Raw genomic sequence first — 27,746 nt, 5'->3', positions numbered from 1 at the left:
ATAGCAAATCTAAGTAGCGTGGCAATCGCCAAAAGCTCTATGTCAGTAGTTCAGTGCAATTGTTGGAGCGAGCACTTTCCCTGCACTTTCCTTGCCTCCCTCATTATGAACTGCCTACAATTTTCACATTGGCACAATCGATAATTTTCTTAAAGACAGTTGTTGGCACACACAAGTAATACAGATTGTATTACAAGGGAACAGGATTGTTATTTCAATAGTGTTTGAATGATGTAGGTGGCTGTCGCACGCAGGTGTCGACCACAGAGCCAAACCAGTTAGTCGTACAAAGCACGTGTTTGCTCAAATATTATTATCAAGTCTAAGAACAAAGCACAACATAACAAGTTTGAATTGTAAATTTGTTTTGATTGGCAACAATTAGACAGAAGTTTAGTTAACAATGTTATTGAAACCCATGTCGTTATTATTTCAAGCCAACTGTCCAGCACAGTAGTAGTTGCAAAAACATTGTAAGAGCCATTAGCTCCAAGGAGAAAGGTACATAAATACTTTCCATGGCTTAGTTACCGCTTGCATCGTAATAATGAACTTGTTGTTTGTGAGTTGCACAAACAGGACTCTAATGGTAACCGCAAACAACGGAAAGCTAAGGTGCAGTTCGCGTGAGCACCGACATTGAATAATGAGAAGCCGTGAGATGGCACGGAATTGAAGTATGTTTTATTTTAATGAAGCCGATGTGGGTCAACCGTTCAACATAACTACTGATTTACTAATGATGCAACTTACCTCGAAGCATTCTTGATTGATTTTAGAATGTAGGAAGCCATTAGTAGGATGAGATGTTTATGCCCAGTGTCTTATCGAATCCTATTAGTACCTACGCTTGAATTTATGCACGAACGTACATCGTTTCTAGAAAATGACCGGTAACTGTAATTTAGATTACCGTCGAGCGCATGCGTCATAAAGCCAACCATTAAGCTGTTTCATTGCAGAGTGCAGACGAATGCGATTTATAGTGCTAGTCGCAGCCGTAGCCGTAAATTTATCTCTGGTCGAGTACAGCGAATGAGTGCGTAGGCACCTCTAATCAATGTAACGTTTCAAAAATGTGGATCACTTTTATCGAATATTGGAGCATAGCTATTAAAGTTGGTGTGCAAGTGGGGCGGCGCGGCGTGCATACATGAACAAACAGGTGCACGGCGGGCGCGGGCGCAGCGCGGCGCTCGCGTGACGCTTGCGGTCAGCCCAGATGAGGCAAGTGCACCGTCTCCCATTACGGCATCACCATCTCTGTACTGTTATCCGCATAGCGACTGCGGTCACACATGTAGGTCGAACACTTGAACATTAAATTAAATTTATGGTTTGTAAGAATTCCAACGTTAATTGCAACGGTGTGAGTACGTGCCAAGTTAGCGATGATGGATCGACGGTATTTTATATCGATACTTATAAGTTAAAAGATATCCATGTAAGGTTTAAAAGATACTTTGAAATTCTCTATTCCATATAACCGTTTGATCATCAGCGGTTTCGTGATATTTTAGCTGTATGCGAGTATATTATCTTAATTTATAGCTGATATTTTCTTTGGTGATCCGCCCATAGAGGCATTGCTGCACGACGCTCATTGTGCTTTTACTATTGCGCTTCGACGAGTAAAGTAGGCGGGGTGATACAATGACTTGACTGTTAGATAACAAAAGTTGCTAAATAGCGTAAAAGGTCGATTTACATTTCAGCGCTTGCAACTTACATACATGGATAAGTTTATTTACTTAATGTTGCAAATATTACAATAGTCGTTAACGATATACAGGGAACAGGGAAAACTCCGGACAATTTTGTTACGTCATCAACTTGAAAAAGCGGTGCAGCTCCCGGAAAGGGGCTAGCCCCATCCATCATTCATAATCCGTTTTTGACTATCGATCACGACACCCCATTGTGTTCAGCCACTGACTGCAAAAGTGAAATGACTATGTCATGTTAGGTACAATGTGCGACATAAAAAGTCAACGATATTAATAGACTGACAAGATATACTTACAGACAAGTGAGAAAAGAGTTCCCTAAAATAAAATTCCTCTAAGATATTATTATGATTCCTAAATTTAACTACTCTGTCTGGGAGAAGAGCAGTGAACGTTAACAACGTAAGCATATCATGCTCAAACTTTTAAGGGAGTACCTATATTTCAACTTTAATTAAAGGGTAGTTTTATTTATGGACTACAAATATTTCAATATCGCTGAAAATAGCGTTACTCTCGAGTGTATATATTTATCGTTATTATTAGTAGAGTGCATACACATTAAGTTACGATTATAACTTTCTAGTGGAACATATTTGATATTTTCAAAAACACAAATTTATTACCTACACCATGATTACTGACAAAGAGTAATTGTTACATGGCCAAATGGGGAATAAAATATTTTTTTTATCCGAAGAGATGAACGATAAGACTTTTCTAACGGGGTGGGGTTGATCTGATTGTGAAACAAAACAATACAACGTGGTCTTCCCACGCAAATTGTGAGTCAACAGCAAAGCTATAACATTAACGAGCGATGTGCGCTGGCGCATCGTATGATCGATAGGTGTGAATCCAATTTATTGTTGATACAGTTTCGCTTTAAAAAACGAATACCGTTAATGTATGTATGGTTATGTGATTAATGTTGTTCCCAAGAAAAGTCATTTTCGCTTCTGTATTTGTTGTTGGTTGTTACCTTATTTGGTGTAGCAAAGTTGATTGTTCTATGAGAAGTTATATCATTTTATTAAGGTTGTTTGTTCGAAGGAGTTACCGCGGCCCTGTTACGTAAAGGGTTCAAGAAGGAACATGGTGGGCTTTAGTCTGTAAGAGTCTGACACTCCCTCACGCTGCACCCACAGCGGGAGGGGTCATCTGATGACGTCTCACCAAAGAGGACATGAGCATGAAAGATAAGCAAAAAGGCTTGTATCTTTACTATTTTTGCATCAAACACACCTGGAGAAAATGCACCGCTGTAATTGAGATGTTGAATGACTGAATTACGACCACGACAACATTTAACGTCCTTCGACTTATAATCAACTGCTATAAAACATGAAGGCAAAAATTACTCGTCATAATTTACCACAACACACTATTTTACACGAAATAGAACGGCTAACTGGAACAAGTCGATTTACGTCTGATTCTGTACCTCATGGCCCAGGAACTTAGGGCTGGCTAAATAAGGCAGACAAAGCCAGCTAACCACGGAGAAAGGAAATATAGCGGAGATGCTATGAGGAAGGTAGGTCAGGCGCCTTCTTGTAGGTCACGGCAACGTACGGTAGGCGTGGTCAGAACTAACGCACCGTTCTTGTTGGGATTGATTTTAATTTATTGGTGATTTTATTTTGGAAACAATGGGCGGGTTCTGTAGAAGGTGTTTAAGGGGGGAGCTGGTTTTACGTTCCTCGCCCCTCGAACACCCGCATTTTGGCGCGTTACTAAGGAGATTTTGCGTTATGACATCTCCGCAAGTCATTTGTTCTCTATGCGGGGAACACTATCAACGCCAAAGCGAGGTCAATGGCGTAGTCAGTTCAAAGTATGTCATATAAATACATGAAGAGCTAATATCGTTATAATTATATGTATTTGTAGTAACTATTGTAACAAAACTAACATTTTATGGTACATTTCCCCTTATTACATTGCATTATGTAGTTACATTACGGCGACGCATGTTTGTATAATCGCTGCGAATGGTTGTGTGATGCTCGATAAAATACTTTGCGTTTTAATGCGTACAAAGCTCTAGATTCTGCAAGCATACTTCCTATTTTTCTAAGTATGTATATCGTTATTGTAGTAGAAGGTATGGGCTTTCCCAAATTACAACTACCTGATAAATAATTTGGCCCTGAAAATTGATTGGACATGCAAGTTATTTCCGCATTGGAAATATAAAAGTAAAATCATGCCAAGTTCCTAGTTCAAAGATTTGATGCTCGATGGTTTTACTTTCATTATGAATCGATGCACGATTAAAAACCATGCAAAAATGTCCATGTGCCATGTCCACAACCATGTCTAACATAAAATAATAATGGTTTGAAACGATAAATCTTTTTCCATGTTCATGGCTATCATAATAGCGGTTTTGATAAGCTATTCCTCCGATAAAACTTGTTAATTATAAAACATTTTGAGCGCGCATGTAACCAGCTCCGTATAATACTTCATGAATTCAATCCATTTTGTCACAAATGCTACAAAAGCCTAAGAGATATTTCCACTTACAATCGGCCTACAAAACGTCTAGCAATGGGTAGATGGATGGATGATGATAATGACATCGACGGCAGAAGCTCTCGCGAGTTTTTGCAATGCGCATTGACCTCCATAAAAGATAAAATATGCTGTTGTTCATACATTATTACGAATGCATGTATAGACGTACATAAATCCCGCTTTCCTCCCTTACAAGGTAAGTCGAACTTGGAGCAAAACACGAAGTGTATTGATACTTAATGTATAACTGTTACTAAGGTTGTCATAGGATCGTAAAAAATAAAAGATTGGGATTAAAGACATCATCGTAAAAGAAGGAAGATATACCTCTACATAGTTTGAATACAAAATTCCGAAATATAGAGATATAAATGAAAGTTCATGTTCAACATGTGACTTCTGATAACGAAGTTTCAAAGGATCGACAACCCTACGAGTAACATTGAATAGTGAAAAAGAAACATACGTGTTCATGTGAGGAGACTTTTCCTCCGTTAACTTTTACGGTGCTCAAGAGCCTAACTGTGAAGGCAGCCCTTAACCTCATAGAAATGTAGGATTATACCGCATTCTGAATAGGCAGAGGTACTTAGCTGCTAGCTGCGATATGCAGTATTCAGTGTGTGATTCACGTCATATATGTAGGTTGTAGAACTTATGAATAATCAGCAGGCTATACCTCATATAAATTCTAAGGTTAATGAAAACATTAATTATTTTGTAATATAATATGCAACATGTTACGAGAATAGAATGCATATCCATGAAATAATGTGATTTCCATATTACCAAGTAAGTAGTAAGCTTAGAAAAGTATTTATTGACCTAAAAACACAATGAAGGTGTCAAGGCGGAGTCCGTATAGGCATTAGCACGTATTACGCTACAAGACTTGTTAACGCGCGGATTCCGAAGAATTACTTAATCGCCGATTAGATTCAACGTAAAAAGCCGATTATCTCGTCAGACTGTTATTACTGTACTATGCGACGAGACGTTTTTATTGTGCGTTTCATGAACAACTTTATTTGTCTACTGCAGCGAGAAATGTAAAGACTGCGCCACACAACTTTGCAAAAGTGACGGTTTGTGTAACGTCTGCCTAAATTACTTTTAGGGCGAAACCGAGGGGTCTGCGTTTGTTATTGCAAGGGTAGACTGTGAAGGTATTTAGAAATGAAATTTTTAGGAGGTCGGTTGGAAACTGTGGGCTCGGATATACATAGGTACACACAAACATTCCTTTTGAAGTAAAGTGAATAATACCTTGTTTTTCAACTTTAGAGTAAGTTTGTTTTTTTCTACCTATAGATTTCGTCATAATGAACTAGCATGATCTCATTAACATGGCTAAAGTTCTACATAATCCATGTATAATCCTTATCAGGATGAAGTTAACCATAGTGTCCATGGTGACTTTAATGTTGACTCCAGGTATATTGTGCGCACAAGTACGTCTGTAAACATTAAAAATGTTTGCTTTCTCAATGTTCCTGAATAAACAGAATGTAGCATTTATCTACCTGTTTATACAAATACAGAACGACCTTCAGTGTGACAAACTACTATTTGGAGATAGATAAATCTATTGTTTATGATCGTTTGAATGTTTTATTATCTTTTATGTCTGTAAATATTTGTTTGTTTCATATGGGACAGGAGCGGTGGTGAAAATTTGGCAAATAGACAAGAGATAGCAAACTGAGCTTCTGATTGTAAGCTTTTGGAGTTGATTTATGAAATAAACCCGACTTCCCAATAAGGTTCTCAATTCGTCGGAATCTTTTTTTTTTAATCTTAGAAGTCGGTTTTTTAAATGATGAGGTAGGTAGCAAAACTTTAACTAACTGAAGTAGGTATAGAACTATTGAGAGCTGTTTTAGTTCCATAATCCATACTTTAAAAACCTATTTAAAACTAGATTTAATTAGTAGTTTGGTACATACGAATGAATAAACAGTTGTTTTATTATGATTGAAAAATGTTAGCGATCGAGACGTTTACGATGCTGTAAACTGTACGCCGTTTTAATTCACAAAAAGCTTTTTTAAGGTTTTCTGTAATTTTCATGATTGAAATCTATGCGTTCAAGTACTCTATAGTTTTCGAAAATGAGTGACCAGTAGAAGCTGAATGTTGGTTTAAGACACCATTAACACACAAAATATAAATATTTCACTACTATTAGTTAAGCAAAGAAAAAACAAGTATTGGGTAAAAGTGATGGGCTTGCGCTTACGCAATTCTTTTCATTTTCTTCCAAACGAACCGGTTGTGTTGTAATCTTAAGAAAGTAATGTCAACCGCTTTTCGAAAATCGTATGATTTTTTTAGTGTTTTATGTAGTTTTTATCTTCCTAGCCTATATGTAGTTAGTCTTATTATCTGTAGTTGAAACACAAATGGTATTCATAAAATACTATAAATATATAAAACAGCCGGGAATAACTAGGAACCGGCCTGCAAATGGAATAACGTTGATAGTGATAACAAATGTAACTAGTACAACACTGTCATTCATCATATAAAAATAATAGCGTTCCTACATCTAAATGAATCATCAGCCTGCCTACACAGTAATGATAAAATTGAATGAACGATACAGACCTGCTTACGTTTTTCTAAACGTGTAAACAAACGTATCTCCAATAATCTTGGCACATATACAAGAAAAATGCACTGAAAAACATTTACTCTATTTTAAAAAATGCATTGTGTGCTCTAGTGTAAAATATGTGCCAACATTGCTTATATAGGTTATAAGCCTTTTTTTTTTTTCGACGTCAAAAATCATCAAATGACCCCTCCCGCTGTGGGTTAGCAGCGGTGAGGGAGTGTCAGACTCTTACTGACTAAAAACCGTCGTGTTCCGTCATAGGCCTTTTATGTACCAGGGCCGCGGTATCTCTTTCGAACAACCCGCAGCATAGATTATAAGGCTGGCTTGAACTTTTGCCCGTAATACCACAGGTAATACGATTGCTTCTCAATTTTTAAGACTTTTTTAAATCAGTCTTTCAACTTCACACCATTGACACACTCTAACAGTTTTATGTACCTATTTTTTTGTCAATTTCTTCAATGCACAAAAATTACTTTTCTACAGATTTATTATATGTATAGATTGAAGGAAATGCCTTATATGGTCACATAATAGTTTCTTGAAATAAATAAGTAGCCGTTTTCCCGCGGTTTCACCCGCGTCCCATGGTAACAACTGCCCGTACCGGGATAAAATATAGCCTATGTTACTCGCGAAGAGTGTAGCTTTCCAACTAGGTAGGTATGTTTTAACAAACAAACAAACAAACAAAAACACTATATTATATTACTATAGATATAAAACGGGGCCTAACGAAGAACATGCGTGCCAGTCTGTCATAATCATCATCAAATCAAGCGACCAAAACTTGTTACTGTGTGGTCGAGTTCCACAAATCTACATCTTTATACTAACCATGTGTTTCAAATACTGTTAGATCTGCTTTAGTTTCAGATTTTAGATAATTTAGTTTAGTCATGTCATGAGTAGGTTGTAGAACAAAATGCCTTGACCTGGTTGCCTCCCAGGAAGGCATTAAGACCGTCTAGCAGATTAGTGCTGATGCTGTTTTAGATAATGAATTGTTTCAATAGGAGGAAGTTGACTGACCTCTACTTCTATTTGTTGTCCTTATTGTAGACAAACGGGTCTAGTGATCATGATTGAAATTATACCTTCTTTTATAGGTGCCTCCACAGTTTTGGCTTATTAGTCCACACACCATTTAATGATCAGGCTTGAATAAAAACTTATGAAACACTAGTCAGTGTTGAAAATATGTTAAAGGTGGAATCAAAGAAGTGTTTTACACAAGATAGTTATATATACTAGTGTTGACAGACATATTGTATGTTTACTTTACTCAATCAGTGTCAACACACTTGGATGCGCGCATTTTCACTTTTCGTCGTGGAAACTGGAGATGTTCGCGAACCGGTTCCGTATTATATTAGCATAGTTATTTGATAACTATTCGAATTTCTGCGTTACATTTCACTGTCCTCATCTACCAATTAGCTCTATTAGTTGATCAAGAACATTCGGCTAACGTACTTTTTATTAATTCTTTTGGGGTCAGTCGTAGACGCTATGAAAATATTTAGAAGGATGAAGTCACTCTTATCAATTAGTCAAAGTTTCATAAAAAAAATAGAGCAAGTTCTTGACGTCATTCGACCATCATATTACCATATTGACTTCGTTAATTAATTAGTGAGAGCTTTCGCAAATAACCTCATTAACTCTGTTGACGTGATATATTGCAAAATGATTAAAATAGGCGCGTCTTTCATAATCTATTAAATTTTGAATGGCATTGGTAAAAGCGTGTAAGTTCGGTAACCAAACGCATTAATTAAATTAGTATTCATTTAGAGATATGAAAGTGCATATTCCCGTGTAGTCATCCGTAAATCCGGTGGTTTGCGCGCATTGAGCACCGAATCGGGGCCAGTGTGCGCTCTGTGTGGAAGTGGCCAGCTGGAGCGAGCACGGAGGCGGCGCGGCGTGGTATCGCGCGCTGCCCGTATCCGCCGATACGCGACGTGTTCGCAAATTGTACCACTTATCTCTTGTGCAATTGTTGAATCCAGAGCTACATGTGTGAACAATTCACTAGCCACAACCTTGATATCGCGTTTTTAAAGGTCGTTGCGCAGTCTCATCCAATACTATAAATGTCATAATTAACACCTTTACATGTGAATATTCCGGGTGAGATTTTATTTTGACGATGTATAAACATACGGAGCTTCTTATGTAGATATCTATAAAGTAATATAACTGGTGATGAAGTTCATAAAAAAGTTTTAAAGCTCATAAATTATGAACGAGGCGAACAGAATTTACTAGACTGTGTAGTCAACAAGGGAAAACAAGAAAGTTTTTCTCATTTTTCTTTAAAGTTACCGAGTTGCATGTTTAATAACCTTTAAACTTCGCCTAGCAACAGTATTGCAGTAAATTAATGAACGACCATATAACGTTTAACGTTTCAAGTAACTTTATTATTACAGTGGAATTAAAATGACTGGAAGTGAAATTGGTTAGCGGGGCAATCAAAACGGGCATACGACTTCGTACATGTGATTACATGGAGTAATTAGCGGCTTAAGTGGCTACGTAGGTCAGGAATATGACCCTCGTGGCAATGACATGCCTGCGCGGTGGTAATGAGAGTTCGTCCTCACTTGAGGACAGCGCCAGTTAAGGCCTGAGCACGTCGTCAATACCTGTTATTGAAAATAAGACGTTATTTATTACGTTCTGATTGATTGTAAACGTGATCTTACGCACTTTTACGGTTGACGCGTGTTTGAGCTCGCTGTCCTTCTATGAATACATATACGTATTTTAGTTTGAGTTGGTTTGATGTATACTGCTAAGTGTAATCTTGACACAATGGGTGATCGTTGAGCTCAGATTCACTCATTAACATTGCTCAAGGCTTCATATTAACATTTTATCTGCCAAAAACGAGTACTTATGAGTTGTTTTAATTATTATACCTGCTTTGGATTGCGATTAAAGAGTTTAAGTGTGAGTTTAAGATCAGCGAATTTTCGAAGTGTAGAATTATCAAGTACTCTTGTTGGTAAATTTGAATATGATCTTTCGTTGAAGATTACGTCACAAACAAAATACAAGCTGATGTTTTTTGTAAACTTTCATACCGGTAGTTAATTAGCTGTCAATTGTCACCGCCTGCACCGACAGACAGATTCCCAGAAAAAGTGAGCGAAAGCCCGGTGGTGTGAAAACTTCATATAAAAGTAAATATACGACGAAATTGAACAATTGATGTGAAAAGTCGGTGAAAAATAAAGTGCGACCTGTATTGTTTGACACATGGCAGAAATTAATAATAATATTATTTATCATTTACTCTTTACCGTTTACAGTGTCCGTTTCATAATATTTGAAAGCAGTTATTGAATCACCATACAGTACTTCGAGTATTAATTAGGTTAAGCGTGCTATTGTGATCAGTTTTGCAATAACTGCAAAACAAAGGTAGAATGGACAGATCTCTTAAGCAACGGACAATTAGATATGTTAATTTCGTAACTTATGCTTCTGCGTTACTATACTCAACAATTTGTTCAAAATGTCATTTAATGTAACTAAAAACTAATTTGAAATCACGTAAATCATGACCTAAAAACAATTGTTCATTAATTAAAAAATGAGATAGTTTATAAATTATAGCTGAAGAGCTTTTTTTGTTTGTTTGGACGCGCTAATCTCAGTAAGTAGAAGTAGCAATGAAAATAATTATCGAATGAATTTATTGTAGTGCTCATGTAGCATATACCTCAAGTTATTTAATCTATACTAATATTATAAAGCTGAAGAGTTTGTTTGTTTGAACGCGCTAATCTCAGGAACTACTGGTCCGATTTGAAAATTTCTTTAAGTGTTAGATAGCCCATTTATCGAGGAAGGCTATAGGCTACTTTTTATCCCGGTACGGGAAGTAGTTCCCACGGGATGCGGGTGAAACCGCTGGCAGAAGCTAGTATTTAGATAATGTACAATAAAAACAACCCAATTGCACGGAGTCCACTAAAAAAATTACATCAAATTGTAGTTCAAAATAAACCGTAGTCCGCTCTAAATGACTCGTCAACGAATTGATTGATTGATGATGACTCAAAAAAGCAATTACTAACACAAGTTCGGTTCATCTTCCAATCAGTTTTCCACGCTTCAAGGTCCATTCACTAAACTCATTTAGTTTTGGACTCCAGTCACAGATGTTATATTCGGTTAGTTTCGCTCCACGTCGAATACTTATGAGAAGTTTCTTAGCACCCAAAGATATTCTAATATCTTAAAAGTGTGTCAATTTTAATCCTCACTTTTTATATGAACTCGATATCGATTGAAACGTAATCGGATTTTCATGGGAGATTTTAGTATCGATACTTAAATTTCACTTCACGTTATCACTTTTTACGTATTTACTTATCTTAGAAGTTAATAGTATTTAGTAGGTAGAACTAATTTCCAAATCAGTGCCTATTAGGTACCTACCTATTTATTTTTGCATAAGTTTTATTGCTGACTTGAATTTGAAATTTCCGTGAATAATAACTGTTGAATAAACGTAAAAAGAAAATCAAGTGATATAGGAAAATATTTTTAAGTAGAACATGTTCAGAAGTGCAAGTAACAAAAGTTCAGAAAAAAGGTGGTATTTTCCAACAGCAAAACTTAACTAAGGGTTATAAAAAACATTAATCTACTGCCGTCTGAGGGTTTTACGGTAGGTACTTGTGAAATATTAACTTAAGTACTCAAATAATATGCAGTTTCCAATGCTTATTTAAATACGAGCATATTCAAAAGCTTTGCTTCGGATTTGAATCTTCTTACTTATTCAAAAGTTTTATATTTGTTTCAGTGAATAAGTAGAGATAAAACTTGACTAACTATACCTAATATTGTGATGTTTCTTTGAATACATATAAAAATCGGTGCAATTCGGCCGAAACGTGTCGTCGGGTAAAGAAAAAGGTAGCATACGCGTACACCTATGAGTTCCCATAGTTTATGAATTTATATATACAATATTTATATATTTTTATTGCTTTTACCTCAATCAAAATAAAAAAACACATTAAAATATTGAAAGAATCAGCATATTAAAATTCTAGGAATAGTTCAGCGCCGGAATATGGCGCGCCATGGACCCATTGTGTCGGACAGACGACTTCGTGTGAGGTGGCGATACCCGGTAGGGTTGCCAGACCACAAATAAAGAAAAACAGGTTTAGGTTTGATGATGAAATTTTTAATCGCAATAAGAGCATCTTAGTTAAGTAGTTATTAAGTTTTTAATATTTATAAAATTATCTATAGGTAATTATGTATCAGGATATTTAATAGCAACCCTAAGCAGCGCCCGCGCATGCCTCACGCGATATCACTAAACATACAATAAGCACAGGGCTGTCAGAAAAATATTAATGACGTAATACAGACTTTATTGTGTGCATATCAGCACCAATGATAATTTGTTTTAAACACGCCATAATCATAATGATAGGTTCTTTGTTTTTATGAAACAGACTATAACAGATATCTATAGTCTTCTCTAGCAATAGAAATATATACAAAAAGCATGTTCCCTTTGTCTGATTGCTCTCAGAAATAGGCCGCTAGATACCTATTGAACTTTCACTTTTGGCTAAAATATATATACCTACTTACTCAATAATGTATTAAATAAAGGTATTGATCGGCATAAAGCATTCATTCAAATCATTGCATCAGTACTAGTTAATTGTGAAGTGTAACGTATTCATGCTCTTGACTGGCTTATTTCATTGTGTAGTTCATATGGCGAAATACTTAGTCAATGAGAATCAAATAACTAATAATGATCAAAAATGTACTACTATCAACGTTACCTTTAAAATTATTTCGCGTGATTATCGTGATTTCTGTAGAACCCATTTTGTTATTCCATTTTCAAATCAACGTCAAAGTCCAACGTATATGTCAAGTTGGATATGTGTTGCAAGAGTTAAAATTGAAGCATGAATACTTTTTTGTGTTGCTTATTTATGAATGTGATCTTAAGAATATCTTCCAAAGTTTCAAGGTGAATAAGTGACTTTAATGATTAGATTTTAGTATTTAAAGTTCGTGGTGGCCTAGTGGTTAAAAGAATCAACCTCTCGAGTATGTGGGTTCGATTCCAGGTCAGGCAAGTACCAATGCAACTTTTCTAAGTTTGTATGTACTTTCTAAGTATATCTTGGACACCAATGGCTGATAAAAAGGTGAAGGAAAACATCTTGAGGAAACCTGGACTATAGTCTGAAATCACCAACCCGCATTGAGCAAGCGTGGTGATTAATGCTCAATCCTTCTCCATGTGAGAGGAGGCCTGTGCCCAGCAGTGGGACGATAAAAAGGCTGTAACAGTAACAGTAATGATTAGGTTGGTTTCCATTCTCTACATATTACTCAATTTAGATTTTCTGAGTATTCTTGCTGGTCATAATTTCACTAATCATTCGTATTAACCATAGTTATGAAGAAAATAATACTGTACAGCGAACTGGCAAGACATAAAAACCTAGTAATCTGCATAATAAGCATAAAAACTTTTTATTTTCTTCAGGCGACACGCTTAGCAATATCTGCCATCGTAGCTACATGCCATTTGTAACGCTATTATAACGCTCTTAGAAGTCAAATTGGCGTGATGCCTATTGTGTGTAAGTCTAAGAAGTAAAGCAGTACAGCATCTATGAGCCATGCACATGACTGACGATAAAAATGTCTTCTCTATTAAAACCGTGAGAAAGACCGTAACTTACACTATCGAGTTTTTAGACTTTTTTGAGAACAATGAAACCGCTTAAATATGTAGCTGTTTATGACTTAAAAGTAAAAACTATAAAGTCTATGTGTACCCAAGCCAAATACTAAGAAAATAAAAGAGTTGACCTAGGTAGTATTTAAAAGTGGCAAAACTCTTGTAGGTAGATCTAATGCCTTCTCTGTATAAGAAGCCTTAGACTATTAATGGTACAATAATTATAGTATCATAATTGCATTTGTACCTGTCTACTCATTATAAGCTACTGAATACTATTAACCAGTTCACTGCTCTCATGACTCAATACAACGTGAAGTGATAAAAACCTGCTCTGCAATGCTGCATAATTGATCTAACAACCTTTTAGATAAAAAAGATACACAAAAGGCAGGTATCATTTCATAAAAGCGGTTGAGTGACTCCGGTAAATAAATGGTTCACTGAAGAGTTTAATGCACACCAATTAAATACTGTTATTTTAATTTGTAGCTTGAATTGCTTCGCCTGTCTGACGGACTAACTGACAGTTTTGGCGCAACTGTAATAAACTATTGATTTGTTTAATTTAAATTTCACTCTGCCTATAAAAGAAGAACGTATTATGACTACGGATTTTAGTGCAACAGTAACTATTTCGAAATCTAGTGCAAAACATTATGGACTGCATAAAATGATTAAGGATATAACCGCAAAGCAGTTGCCTTGAACAAATCATTCGATATGAGTTACAACGTTCAGCAAGTACACGATTATTATTAAAGTTCTTAACGCACATCAATCATTTTACGTCTTAATACCGGACTGGTCAATGCTCCGGAAAACAAAAGGTGCAATGATATCTAATGGAGCGCTTATTGTAGTGAGTTCTCTTTAATTCGGGTATTGTTTATGCTGTTATGGCACCACACAACACGGCTCGCGCGTTGCCCAAGAAATCGTGAGTAAGTGTCAACACTGTGACGAAACGCCTAATTGTGGGGACACAGACGCGCTACATTCCCCACTGAATCGTAACACAATCTAATAATTAAGATGAAGTGAATTAAAACTCACCGTTCTACCAGAGGAAGCAGGTTGTCGAGGAACTCGAAACCACCGTGCGTAGTGTAGGTGATGCTCTCGTGGCACGCTATCGCACCGTGGTTAGCGCGTACGTAATTTTTCAGCACCCAGAATTCTCCGCGTTGCAGGGTCTCAGGAAGAAAGTCTTTGTCGTTGCACCCGAGCAGTTGTCGGAGTAACGTCAGGGTTGGTTCAGACAGCACACTCTCGTCGTAGACGTCAAGAGTTTCATTGACTATGTTCACTTCAGATGGTGCAGCACTGATTTTCTTATCTACGTCTGACGCAGTGCTCGAGACAGTCTTCTTAACTGTGGACATTGTTGAGGGCACTACCTTCTGGGACGTGGATTCCGCAACTCGCGGACCGAATTCCGCAAACCTTACCATGGTTTCATTTCGCACATCTTCTTTGAGATACCTAAGCTCGGCAGTCCTTTCCAAACCTTCACTGGTGATCGGCACCCAGTCGACCCCCGGGGCGCTGTTGCCGGAGTAATGCATCGCCGCGTACAACAATACGGCGATGTTAAACACAATGCTCACTCTAAATATTAAGTTACGGCGGTTACCCAACATGATTAAAAAATTAGGCACTTGCATTTTTATAATTATTGTAAACTAAAAGATTTAAACTAGAACGTCCTTCGTCGTCCTCTAGGACGTAGGTTCCTATAAGCTTCTGTTCGTGTCAGCATCACAATTTATTGTGTCATCAGCACGCGAGTGGAGCCGGGCGCCGCGCTGGCGCCGCCTCTGCCCCTGTAACAAATCAAAATTACAATTTTATATTTTATTTATAATCATACATCTTCGTTTAAGGAAGACCGGTGCAGGAAATGAACGAGACAGATTGCACCCGCCGCAATACCTTATAATTTTCTTTCATAAAACAGTCGTCAAATCTAAGTCGTCATATTCTATTATCCTTATGCTTTTATTATAGTCTAGTTATTCATTACTTCTCTACTGCATTCTGTGGAAACAGAACCCAATCATACAGTCTTCTTTCAACATAATTTCTCGGTGTCTGTCTAGGTAATATTTATATTTTGCAATAACCTATCGCTGCACCTTTAAATTCAGTAGCTATGTTTCTGTAACATCTTATGGTAAACACAACAACACTCGCAATTAAAAGTTACTTGTACCTAATGTTTTTTAAACAACATTCTGGGCGTATTTTATGGTTCCTCAGTTTCATTTCAAAGCTGAATACTAACGAGCACGCCTTAATTACTTTTTTAAATAAAAGCATTATTTTCTTTTCTTTTATCTTTTTCTTTTATCGTTTATTTTCTTTTATCACATGACAGAATTTGTTTTATCTTGGCATGTTTAAAAAGCAATGCATTAAATGTTCAAAATAAGACCTGCAGTTTATTTTTGCATAATACTTGGCAAGAACTTTTCTCCAAGCGTTTAATCTTTAGTAATTGAGCGACGTCAATGGCGCCTTACGACCATTTTAATCTTTAATTAGCAAGCTGAGGTCTGATTAGTCTTTATCTGCTCACGATCCTCGTTATTCAGATCTTTATCGAAAGGCTTGAGGTAGATTAATCCGTGCATTTTATCTATGTTCCCGATAGACATGCGAGCCTAGTAACCAGACGGAGCTATGTAGTAAAGAAGATTTATCTAAAATACGTATCCAGTTTAGTTATGAGGCGCCTTCGAGACGGCCTTAAGATGTTAGCCGTCTTTTGAGCTCCTTATTAGCCCAGACTAATTAGTATTTTGTAGTAGAAAAAGATTTAATCTTTAACGTTCGTGACATTTGACGAGATTAAATTCTAATTTGTGATTTCTTAATTGCTTGCAAAATATGGGTTCCGTAGCAGCATATTATGGTCATAAGATTGGTTAGTTGAAAGAAATGGATTAGGCTACAAGTAAAGATAGAACGAAAAAATAATGATAATAATAAAGTTAAAAAGAAGGTACTAGAGAGCAACTCTTAAAATAAAATGTTCTAGAATAACCTCCATCACCGCTGTTATTAAAATACATTATATATTATTAGTAAAACAATAAGTTTCAGTCGTTCAGTTAGCCTTTCCCACGTTCATTAAAAACATTCGCTCACATAGGTACATTTCGAATCGTCTCATGATCACAATTATCATCTATACATATAATAAATCTGTAAAAAAACTGTGTCTGTACATTGAATATATTAAATAAATAATAATTGGGTGGGGTTTAGAAACAGTAATGGAGCACAAATCCAAAAAAAAAATTCTGTCTGTATGTCTGTATGTCTGTTTGTTTGTACACGCTAATCTTCCGAACTACTGAACGGATTTCAATGATTTTTTCTTTGTTGTGTCAGTATTAAGCCTGGTCAACATATAGGCTATAATTTATCTTCGAAACTTGAAGACCTGATGCAGAACACCAACAGACCAACAAAACTATAAGAGATACAAAAATGGTGCCATGGCAAAAATTGTTTCATGTGATGAGCATTTTCAGCTGAGATAATAAATTTGAAGATCTGGAACACCTGATGTGGAACCCCAAGAGCCCAGCTTCTCTGTACCATATACAGGTATGCCGTTTTAGCAAAAGTTGTTCAATTTGATAAGCACTTTCTATGGACTTATACAAATTGAAGATCTAAAACACCTGATGTGGAACTCCAGGGCCCCAGCTAGACTATAGCATATAGAGGTATGACGTTTTAGCAAAAGTTGTTCAATCTGATAAGCACTCTCTGTTGACTTATAAAAATTGAAGATGTAAAACACCTGATGTGGAAACCCAGGAGCCCAGCTAGACTATAGCTTATAAAGATATGACGTTTTAGCAAAAGCGGTTCAATCTGATAAGCACTCTCTATTTTTGATGTATAAACATCGAAGATCTGGAACACCTATGTGGAACTTCAAGAGCAATACTACACTTGAAATGTATAGAAATGAATGTTATGAAATAGGTATGGTGAATCAAAAAAAGTAATTAGTCCGTCTTTTAGATAACCCTAAAATAATGGACACGTATTTTTTCTTTTCTCCTTCTCACAAACAAATAATAACGAAGATATAACACGCTCGAATTTTGTGTTAAGTCACTGCTTAGTACAAATTTTACATACCTAGACGTGGCGTCACGAGCCCCCACTCTCCGAATTTTTTGCGTTATATATATCTCATTATTATTTTGTATGTCTCTTCCAGACCTCGGGACTACAGATTTCCGAATTTTTGGGAGGCAAACGTGAGGCCAAAGCCAACACGCTGAAGCCCTTTTGAGACAACTTTAATGAAATGGTGACACAAAACCGACAATTATCCCTTTATACACTATAGAAATGAACCCAAGGACAATCCCCGGTGAACGTCGTTAAAAAAAAGATAATCTGTGCTGTACCATTGCTAACTGTGGATGAATACTACCTGGGCTATTGTGATGGGATGCTAATGGACTAGGAATGGGGAAACTACGGGAACTACGGCACCTGCCGATGACAATGTATTAGATACATGTAAAAATGGCAGGTGGAGACTCGCCAGCTCACTTACTGGGCCCCCGGGAATCTGTAACTGAATAGCAACAAAAGGGCAACAGGGAATGAGCGGCTGAAGTGTGAGGATACCTCGGCGGATTTTAAACGCAGATTACGCGCTCCCTGTGGGTCACTTACCACGAGGCACCTATCCTCCGAGCAGGGCTACTAACCCTGCTCAAGCGACTCCACTCTGGATGGTCAAGCCAAGCCAGAGGCGTGAGACCTACCCCCGTCATGGTTCACTCCGACCGGCCGGAGATGGGGGACAGTATACTCTCCCTGGAGAACTCAGTATATATGCCCCGCGGGGTCGCTACTCCCCGTCATCAGCCTCAGATGTCCTGCGATGCTTATATCTCATTATTATTGTCGTTATTATCTCAAGAGCCTTTGTCCCAATTATGTTAGGGTCGACTTCCAGTCACGATGCAACTGAGTACCAGTGTTTTAAAAGGAGCGACTGCCTATTTGACCTCTACAACCCGGTTAACCGCTCAACCCAACACCCCTCAGTAAAACTGGTCAGAGTTACTGGCTTCTGACTACCCATAACGACTGCCAACAATGTTTAATGACAGCCGGAACCTACAGTTTAACATCCCCTCCAAATAACGGTCATTGGTATCCAAAATATACGTAAAAAGTACATACGAACTTAGAAAAGTTGCATTGGCAGGTACTTGCCAGACCTGGAATCAAAGACGCACGCTCATACTTGAGAGATTGGTTCTCTACCCACTAAACCACCACGATTTCCACTAAGTCATCACGACTTTGTCATCTCAGTAATATTTAATGTTTTTTTACGTAATAATACGTGTAATATTTTTGCCACACACAAGTTAAATGCGGACTAATAAGAATCACTACTTTTATCCCTATGGTCACGTCGGTCATGGGTTGTTTTCAAGTCAACGGGCCCTTAAAATTCAATATCAGACGATTCAGATCTTTGATTTTGCTGACCCCGTAGTCGCTGGCATAAGGGACAGGATCCGCGTACGAAGTCGCGGGCAGAAGCTAGTCTGTAATAATGTCATTGTTAAATGGTTTTATTTCCTTGAAATTGTCCGGAGTAAAATTACTCGATTACGGTATTTTTTGCTGAAACAATCGATGCTTGAATCGAGCAATGACGTTGACACGAATAAAGAATCGCTCTGTCTATGTAGTCTGGCCTTGATTGTTCTCTGAATTATAGAAGCTAGCCTCAATGAGGAGTGGTCTGAATACGCAGGTAGGTAAATGGCCTGTTTTATTAATTTGGTGCTTTTTATCGACTTTCAGGCACGCGACCGTCTATGAATAATAGAAATGTGTGATAAGGACGTTTTATTGTAATGTATGAGTATGTATTGAACAAATGAACGAGCTTCTTTAACTTTCTGATACTTCGTTGTATCTAATTGGTAAGGCAGTGCAACATTGTCAAGTAGGCTGAGGATGTTTGGTTATTTTATAACTTACTAGCTTCCGCCAGCGGCTTCGCCCGCGTGGTGTGTTGATAAAAAGTAGCCTATGTGTTAATCCAGGGTATCACCTATCTACATACCAAATTCCAACAAAACGGTCCAGCCGTTTTTGCGTGATTGAATAGCAAACATACATCCATACATTCTCACAAACTTTCACATTTATAAGTTTATAATACAAGTAGGATAAAAGTAGGATAGAATTTATAGCACTCAAGAGACTAATGAGATCTTCGTACTTTTTTTTAAATAGAATTCCCTGACATCATTAGGAAATATTTGGAAAAAGTCCTCCAATAACTTGTTAAGTCCCCTTGACAAAAATTGTAAGGGGGAAATGGGGAGACATCATTAACTGTTAGACACGTAGCAAGAAAATAAATTGTCACCTAAGCTGTCAGATTTGACGTGATTATAATAAAGCTGTGAAGCTTTTGACACTATTTTTGGAGTTAACTAAAATGTGTTCTCAATAGTTTACAAGCGATTATGTCGCCGTGCTTTTTTCACTGTGTTAAAACTTATTAAATAAAACCTTTTAAATAAAACAAATTACTCAGTATGCATTTTAGGAATAAATACATAAGTACCTATGTTATCAACAGTCCACAGGTATTGTTTCTTAGATATTTTTTAAGCGAAGCTTGATAGTTGTGCTCCCAAATTGAATCAATTATTTTGATGGTTAACCAGAATTCGACCTTGACTACAGACGTAATGGCATTCGACCGTAAAACTACCGAGAACGATGTAATAGTTATTAGATGACCAGTCCACTTTAGTCGCTATTACTCTTCGAAAGGCTCTCATTGTGGTTTTATTTCTTATGCCCGTAATAACACACTTTATTCCGTCCGTTTGTGGGAAAAACACAATTTAATTAGTAGATACCTATGCTATTTCAGAGAAAATGTTATTTGCTCTTCGTTGGTTTGTGATTGTTAAAGTAGCCATTACATTTCTAGCCATTTCCGAAGGGTCCGTCTTTATTGATATTGTGAACATAAAACTTAGTATTGATTTAAAAAGAGATTTTTAGTAGCAAATTATAAGTTTAACAAATCGGTGGGATTTGTTAAATAAGCAACAGCCAGAGAAAATGCTTTGCGATACTAACTTGTTTCAAATATTAAAATAAATAAGCAGTTTATCATTTCCTTATTTAAATCAATTAAATTCACAGCTAGTATTGTATCTAAAATTGTACTATTTTGCAAATGTATAATAGTCCTAACAGCATGAACGCTTGAATTCCGTGTCCACTCCATTTTGTTACTTTGTCACAGCGGTCAGCACAATAGATCGTAAGTTGTTGTGCCTACAAGGAATGTGCCCACAGTGATTTTAACTATTCAGTTTTCCCTCAACTATGCAAATATGTAAGCTTTTGCGGTTTCACGTGAAGCCATCCATCACGTTTGAAACTTGCGTGTGTCAGTTGTTACAATGTAGTTCAAATATACCGGAAAATATTTATTGTTGTACGTGGTAAATCATAGAAGAGAATTTGAAGCTGTGGGTAAACAACTGAATGTATGGTTAACTTCGAAAACAAGACAAGTTTTTTGTATCCACGAAAGTTGTCGCCCAGCATTCAAATCATATCTTAATTAAACAGTCCCGCTGTGCGATAAACTGAAGAAAATAACACTGATGTAGTTCTTACATGTATTAACGGTAAAGCATCGACATTGACACTATATCTATGGCTGATAAACTAGTCATTGCAGTTTTAATATCAAAAGTGGTGGTAATTTCCAGTTTATCAAGGAGATACTTCATACAATTATGAAGACGTTTAGATTACGCCGGAAAGGCAATTGAGAATAACTTAAAGCTCTAAGATCTTTACCTATTAGTTACAAGCAAACAGCCATCGGCTGTGCTTGCATTCTTGTATAATCATAAGATTACTAAGTATAATAACGGCATAGTTTAACTTGTTTGTATGAAGTGTTAGCTGTTCCTCACTGTTACATCCATGTCCCGTGGTAACTTCTTTGAGCAGATGTAAAATAAAATAAATATGCAACAATTGAACAATATCATTAAAATAAAAAAAAACGTCACAGGATGTCACAAAATGGAAGCTTCTTTTAAGGTCAGAAACGCATAAGCCATCCGAACATAGAGTAATATATGCTCATCTCATTATGTATAACGTAAGCAATAGTTTATTCATAGCGGACAGTTGTGCGGGCGCAGGGCGTATCATACAAAGCACAGAGCGACCTTCACAGGGGAAAGTGTTTTACTTAAACGGATTATAATGCCTACTTAAAGCTACTATACGTGGAAAGCATGACAAATGTAGTTTAAACAGAAATACGTGGACGCGGCTTCGGTCCAAGATTATGTTACAGTATGTCACAAAACGGACAAAATGTGTGTTTGTAGGAGGTTCAATTGTATTTTTTATGATACAATTTTTTTTTGTGAAAGCTTGTCAGTAAATATTTGAGAGAAAGAGCATTAATATCTCAAATGAAACTTGCTAAATTTAGCGCAGAAGAAAAACGGTAAGCGTGTGACGCACACTTAGTTGAATTATCTCAATTTTTCTACGTGATTTTTGAAAATGCATGGCATTTATAAGCATGTCTGAGTGTCCAGTTCTGAATTTTAAAAGCGAATAGAAATGTTCAAAAGGCATGTTATTCGACGGAAGTTTGTAATCATGCATTGCCTAGCCTAGGCCTTAGGCGGTGTTAAGTTGTGAGACCTCGAACTACGAGCTATAAAAATTAACAGCTTTTTTCTTAATAAATGTTTCGTGTTTAATTACTTGTCCAAAACTAAAAGTAATCGTTAATCAATGTGAGTGACAATTTACAGGAACACTTAAATTATTTTAAGTTATATTTACAAAGGCTTACATCACAATAATTTGGTAGCTGTTCTAAAATAATCCGGAGTTATTTGTAGGGTTTGCGCTCTCAAATGACGAGTATTCTTGAAGTTTGTTAGCACGCAATGCCTCTAAGAGCGCTCGCACTCTACAAGGATTCAAGGATTAAGTCGGCCGATTGCAAATTTTTTGGGTTCCATACCCAAAGTGTAAAACGGGACCCTATTGTTTTCGCTCCTCTGTCCGTCAATCCGTCCGTTCGTCCGTCCGTCCGTCCGTCTGTCACCAGGCTGTACCTATCTCACGAACCGTGATAGTTAGAGAGCTGAAATTTTCACAGATGATGTATTTTTGTTGCCGCTATACTTAACAACAAATACTGATAACTAGAATTAAATAAATATTTTGGGGGGCTCCCATACAACAAACGTGATTTTTTTGTCCGTTTTATAAAGAATGGTACGGAACCTTTCGTGCGCGAGTCCGACTCGCATTTGGCCGGTTTTTTTGCTCATAAATCAGTATAAAGATGAATGGAAGAACACACGTAACAACGATTAGGTATTTGTTCGGTATCAGACCGACTAAAAACTGATTGAATACACGATTAAAAAAAAAACCTATCAAGGACCCGACTAAATAGTACCTATGCAATGTGCGCGCAGGCTGATTGCCAAAACTTTTACTTTAAAAACAATTTTCATATGGATCGTGAATAATGTTCATGGTCGCTTGATATGAATTTGCTAATTGGTTAGTTGTTAATTGTGTATTAATGTTTGATAATATCATTAGTGAAATGTGTTTCGGTTACGTCATTAAACGAACCTTCTGTTGGAAGTATTTAGAGGTAAGTACTTACTTTTAATAATAAATACCTTAAATTACACCTGATATATAAATGATAAGTTAATTATTGTTTTACATATTGAAAATAATTGAAACAAAAACTAAGCCTGGTTGATAAATAGTTTTTCGTTTTTAAATAGAACATAATAACTTCATTCTAAAAAGGAAAATCAATTAAGTTGAATTACAGGATACCCAGTTTGTCTGTATTTTTTAATTAACCATCCTGTCGCTGCAATAAAATACGACTTTACGCTCGTTTTCCCTCGTAATAATGCCTTCTAATATAATCTTGTAAGATATATATTAGTATTAAAACTTCAGGCCTTAATTAATGAATTTAGTTAAGTAAATAATTATTTAAATGGTCCGATAAAGCATGCAGGAGCTTATTGCGGCCAATAAATATAAACCACATCCTCTGCAAAGTTTATTACAGGGATATGCGTTGTAAAATGTTAATTAGAGTTTATTACCCCTTTTGTAATAGTGGAAGTCTTTTTGCGTGTGATTCCAAGCACGTCTAACATTTTCTAGTTGTCCTGCTAGAATTCGATGAATATTTTCTGTCTTTCATAAGCATTTGTATAAAACTAGCCGTTTTCCCGCGGTTTCAAACGCGTCCCGTTAAAACTACTGCCCGTACTGGGATTAAATATAGCTATGTTATTTGGGAAGAGTACGCAGCTTTCCAAAAGTGAAGAATTTTTAAAATCAGTGCAGTATTTTTTGAGATTATCCATTACTAACAAACAAAGTAAACAAAACCTCTTTATAATATTAGCAAAGAAAATGTAGATGATAGTTTTTCCTGCACTAGTGTTGATTATAATTTTCCTTTTGCGAATCGCTTAGTATCATCGTCGTGGTTAATGTATGCACACGTTGATTTCTACTTAACACTCTGTTTGTACTCGTATCTTTAATAAATTTGAGTTAAGCCTCAAGCCGATGTCGTTAGCCTAAGTAAAGCAAAAAGAAATCTTGCCTAAGTACTTATTTATCTTCTCAAAGAAACGTCTGAAAACTACCGAGCATGTAGCACTTTAAAAATATTCAATGATGTCTTGTTATGTAACTTATGTAACCAAAAGCATTTATTGAATGTAGGTATGTTTGGTAAAGCAATTTACTCAATTTATTTCGTCCACGTAATACAACGTTTTCGTGTGAAAGTGTTAATTTTCACAAGATATATGAACATGTCAACATTCAGTGTAGTAAGAAAGAAAGAAAAGAAAATCGTGCTAATGATCATAATTTCACATCTCTTCCGTTCTTTTCCATTCACTTTCTTTTAACTCGTTTTCAGGGAAATAGATCAAGGATGAGAGTAATTTAGTTCGTTTCTTAAATCCAATTACGGTATATGCAAGTAGGTAATTTAATTAATTTTATACTAATGTTTTTTAATTCCGTAATGTTTTTACTATTTGCTTATAAATCGTCAACAACAGGCGTGGCTGTGAGTTCAGTTGACGGACGTATTTATAACTTTTGGTGTCTAAAAATAACACAAGTGACACTACATATACTGGGACTGGCTCATAGAAATCGATTGTCATTTATAAAACAAACCTGTATATGAACATCTCCGATGATGGTAAAATAGTAATGGCGACCGGTTCGAAGAGCTACGTACCTACATCAATATCGAATGAGTTATCATCTGCACTTTTTTCAATTAATTTATGGGTGGATGACAGTATTAATTGAGCATCCATGCATGTAAATACGTCTTGTTCATTTGCTGATAGGTTTACACTTATAAAACAGCCGTGGTTGATGATCAAATAAATTTTCGTAAGTAAGTAGTTATCGGCTCTCAACGCATCACGATTTATTACCAGATCATATGACAAATAAATCATACCTATTAATTGTTCAATATGATCTATTTTCTTGTATTCGTATGATATGTAAAGTTCTATTTTCGCCTTTCATTTGTCTCAATGTCAGATTTCCTAGTTGGTCGTTCCGCTATCATTGATCAAGATCATAGCCTTAATAATTTTGATATAGGACGTCACCTGTAATGGCACCTTATCCGGCCACTTAACATCAATGACTGGCAGCAGCAGCGATGCTTATAGTTCTCGGCACATCGACTCTAGCGCTTCATTAACAGGAAGCCGCGGCCATGGTGCGCATACGCAATAGCTTTTACGCTGAACTGGAAGCGACCAGTCACGATATGCAAATAATATTGCTAGATTTCATACGCTGTGTGAAACACAGACGAATGTCATTAATAGTCTACTAGGCTAATGAAATGGGTTCAAGGAAATTACAGGTATCTTGGAAACCGAGAAGAGTAGAATGTATTGAAACAAATGAAGAACAACAGACGAAAATTATTATAAATAGATTTTGTTTTTGCGCACCAATTGCAGAATAAAATTGACTTGATCTTTCAGATTGTAGTGGGTTGTGCACACTCACATATTAGTTACAAATTGCTATCTAATAGGTGTTTTTTCTTTCATCATTGTTCAGTCGAATTTGAGGCACTTAAACTCCAGTTCTAAGATAGCGGAAGCATAATAGGAAGTTTTTCTGTTTCGTTTTTTTCGCTATTACAATAATTAACCTTTCAACCTCTGATGCGGTTCCATGAACTTAAAACAAAAAAAAACTTAGGTACATTTGCATTTAATGGCACTGCTTCTATACACGCTGAAATTGCAAATTGAAGGCCTTTGTTTCAAAGTTAACCGTTAGGTATAAAGTCAACATTTTAATCGGTTGAATGGGAATTCGAACTTTGAGTTATTAGTAGTTAGGTAGTAAAAAGGTGATGACAGATAAATAAAGATACAAATTAATAATTGAACGGCCATGTTGAATCATATTGTGGAATCTAAAACTTGAGGACAATTTTATTGTGAGTAGGATGTGTTCAGTTGAGGTAATGCGCTACTTTTGATGTAAATATGTTGAGAGAAGCTATTGGCTTTTAAGTAACTATTTTTAAATTAAAATCACTTTTCTGACGAACCCGTAGTCTGCATGTACCCTCCCCGAAATCGATTCTTCATGATGTTGTTTCAATTAAACAAAAATTTCTCATAACTTAAAATTCGTTTGTGTCAATATTTAAGATGTATTTTGAAATCATTAAAGTGCTGTGAATTTCGCTTATTAAGAAAGTACAATATTTTATTTATGTTCCGACATCTCATCAAACTTCTTGGTCTCAGGCGTGTTTGTTGATTGTATTGGTCTCTGTTATGACCCATAACGATTTATTACAAAATTTATGAAAAGTGTTATCGAACCAAAAAATCTAATTTCATAAAAAGCAATATCATTATTTCCGAAGTCAAAGCTTATGTTTAAAAACAATTTGGTCAAAGACAGTAGACAAACGAAGCCTAGTAACTGTACCGACAATACTGGTTTTATGTATGTTGATCCTACAGATGCATAGATCACGTCAGATGGCAAAGTTCAAAGACCTAGAACTGTCATTTTGTGAGACAAACGGTTAATCTTGTGAATCGAATGGTGCACTCGATCACGTATTTGCGCGGTCAGATGTAAGGAAACACTCCATCAGCTAGTCTCCCTGGCTGCTCCATTAGGCTACTGGCGGTAGTCTACCGTAATGTGCTATTCCAAATGTAATTTCGTTTCGATTTGGAAATTCGTGTTTTCCTTATTACGTTGCTGTTTTTTGTGGTGGAACTTTTAGACACTTAACGGTTTTAACTAGTACCGGTGCCAATTTCCTGATATAAAAACCAAAAGAATACTAAAGAATTTGAACCAGCAGATACTCGTGTTGAAAACATAATACTCAAACATTAAATAGAGTCATACATTCGCGTCAAGATCAAGTGGTAAGTACGAAACCTCAATGGGTCTTTGTGCGGGTGTGAAGTGAGAGTTCATAAACAAAGCTATCAGCTACGGTACGTCTCACCAGAAGCCAAGGTTCTAACCGCGAGCATCGTGAACCAGCCTTGTCATTTAATTTGCGAAACACACAATTTATAAAACTAATTCGAAACAAATTGTTGTCTTTCACCGCAACCGCGGCAACTCGTAGCTTAGAAGGTACATCAGTAGTCCACAGGGTTGTCATATTACTTATAATGTTCCTTTTAAAAAATAACGAGTCACAAAAATCTGAGAAAACAGAACACTGTAGAAGAAAACTAACAAATGCCGATTGGAGCCGAAAACTTCTATTAAAAAAATACAAAATCTGACTCTCCCTTTATAGTTTAAACGTACCGGAAGGATTACTCAACCATTCCTACAAACGTAAAGGTACTTACATCTTAACAGAATCTTGGCAGACAAAACATACGACATAACTGCGTGCAACGGCAAACCGTTTGATATGTCTGGGACATCTGTCAACCCTATG

At 36.4% G+C, this 27,746-nt stretch overlaps 1 protein-coding gene across 1 annotated transcript in view; it reads right to left on the bottom strand.

The window, feature by feature from the left end:
* LOC124639495 (beta-1,4-glucuronyltransferase 1-like) overlaps positions 1–27,746 on the bottom strand; it is a 52,162-nt gene that overhangs the window by 12,218 nt on the left and 12,198 nt on the right. Inside the window, exon 2 of the mRNA XM_047176888.1 lies at positions 14,681–15,450. Within this exon, the coding sequence (XP_047032844.1) occupies positions 14,681–15,291 (611 nt within the window). The 5' untranslated portion in view covers positions 15,292–15,450. The remainder of the gene's footprint in view (positions 1–14,680; positions 15,451–27,746) is intronic.

The sequence above is a fragment of the Helicoverpa zea genome, chromosome 2, assembly GCF_022581195.2.
Source record: "Helicoverpa zea isolate HzStark_Cry1AcR chromosome 2, ilHelZeax1.1, whole genome shotgun sequence".
NCBI lineage: Eukaryota > Metazoa > Arthropoda > Insecta > Lepidoptera > Noctuidae > Helicoverpa > Helicoverpa zea.
This window is presented reverse-complemented; position numbering and strand designations above follow the sequence as displayed.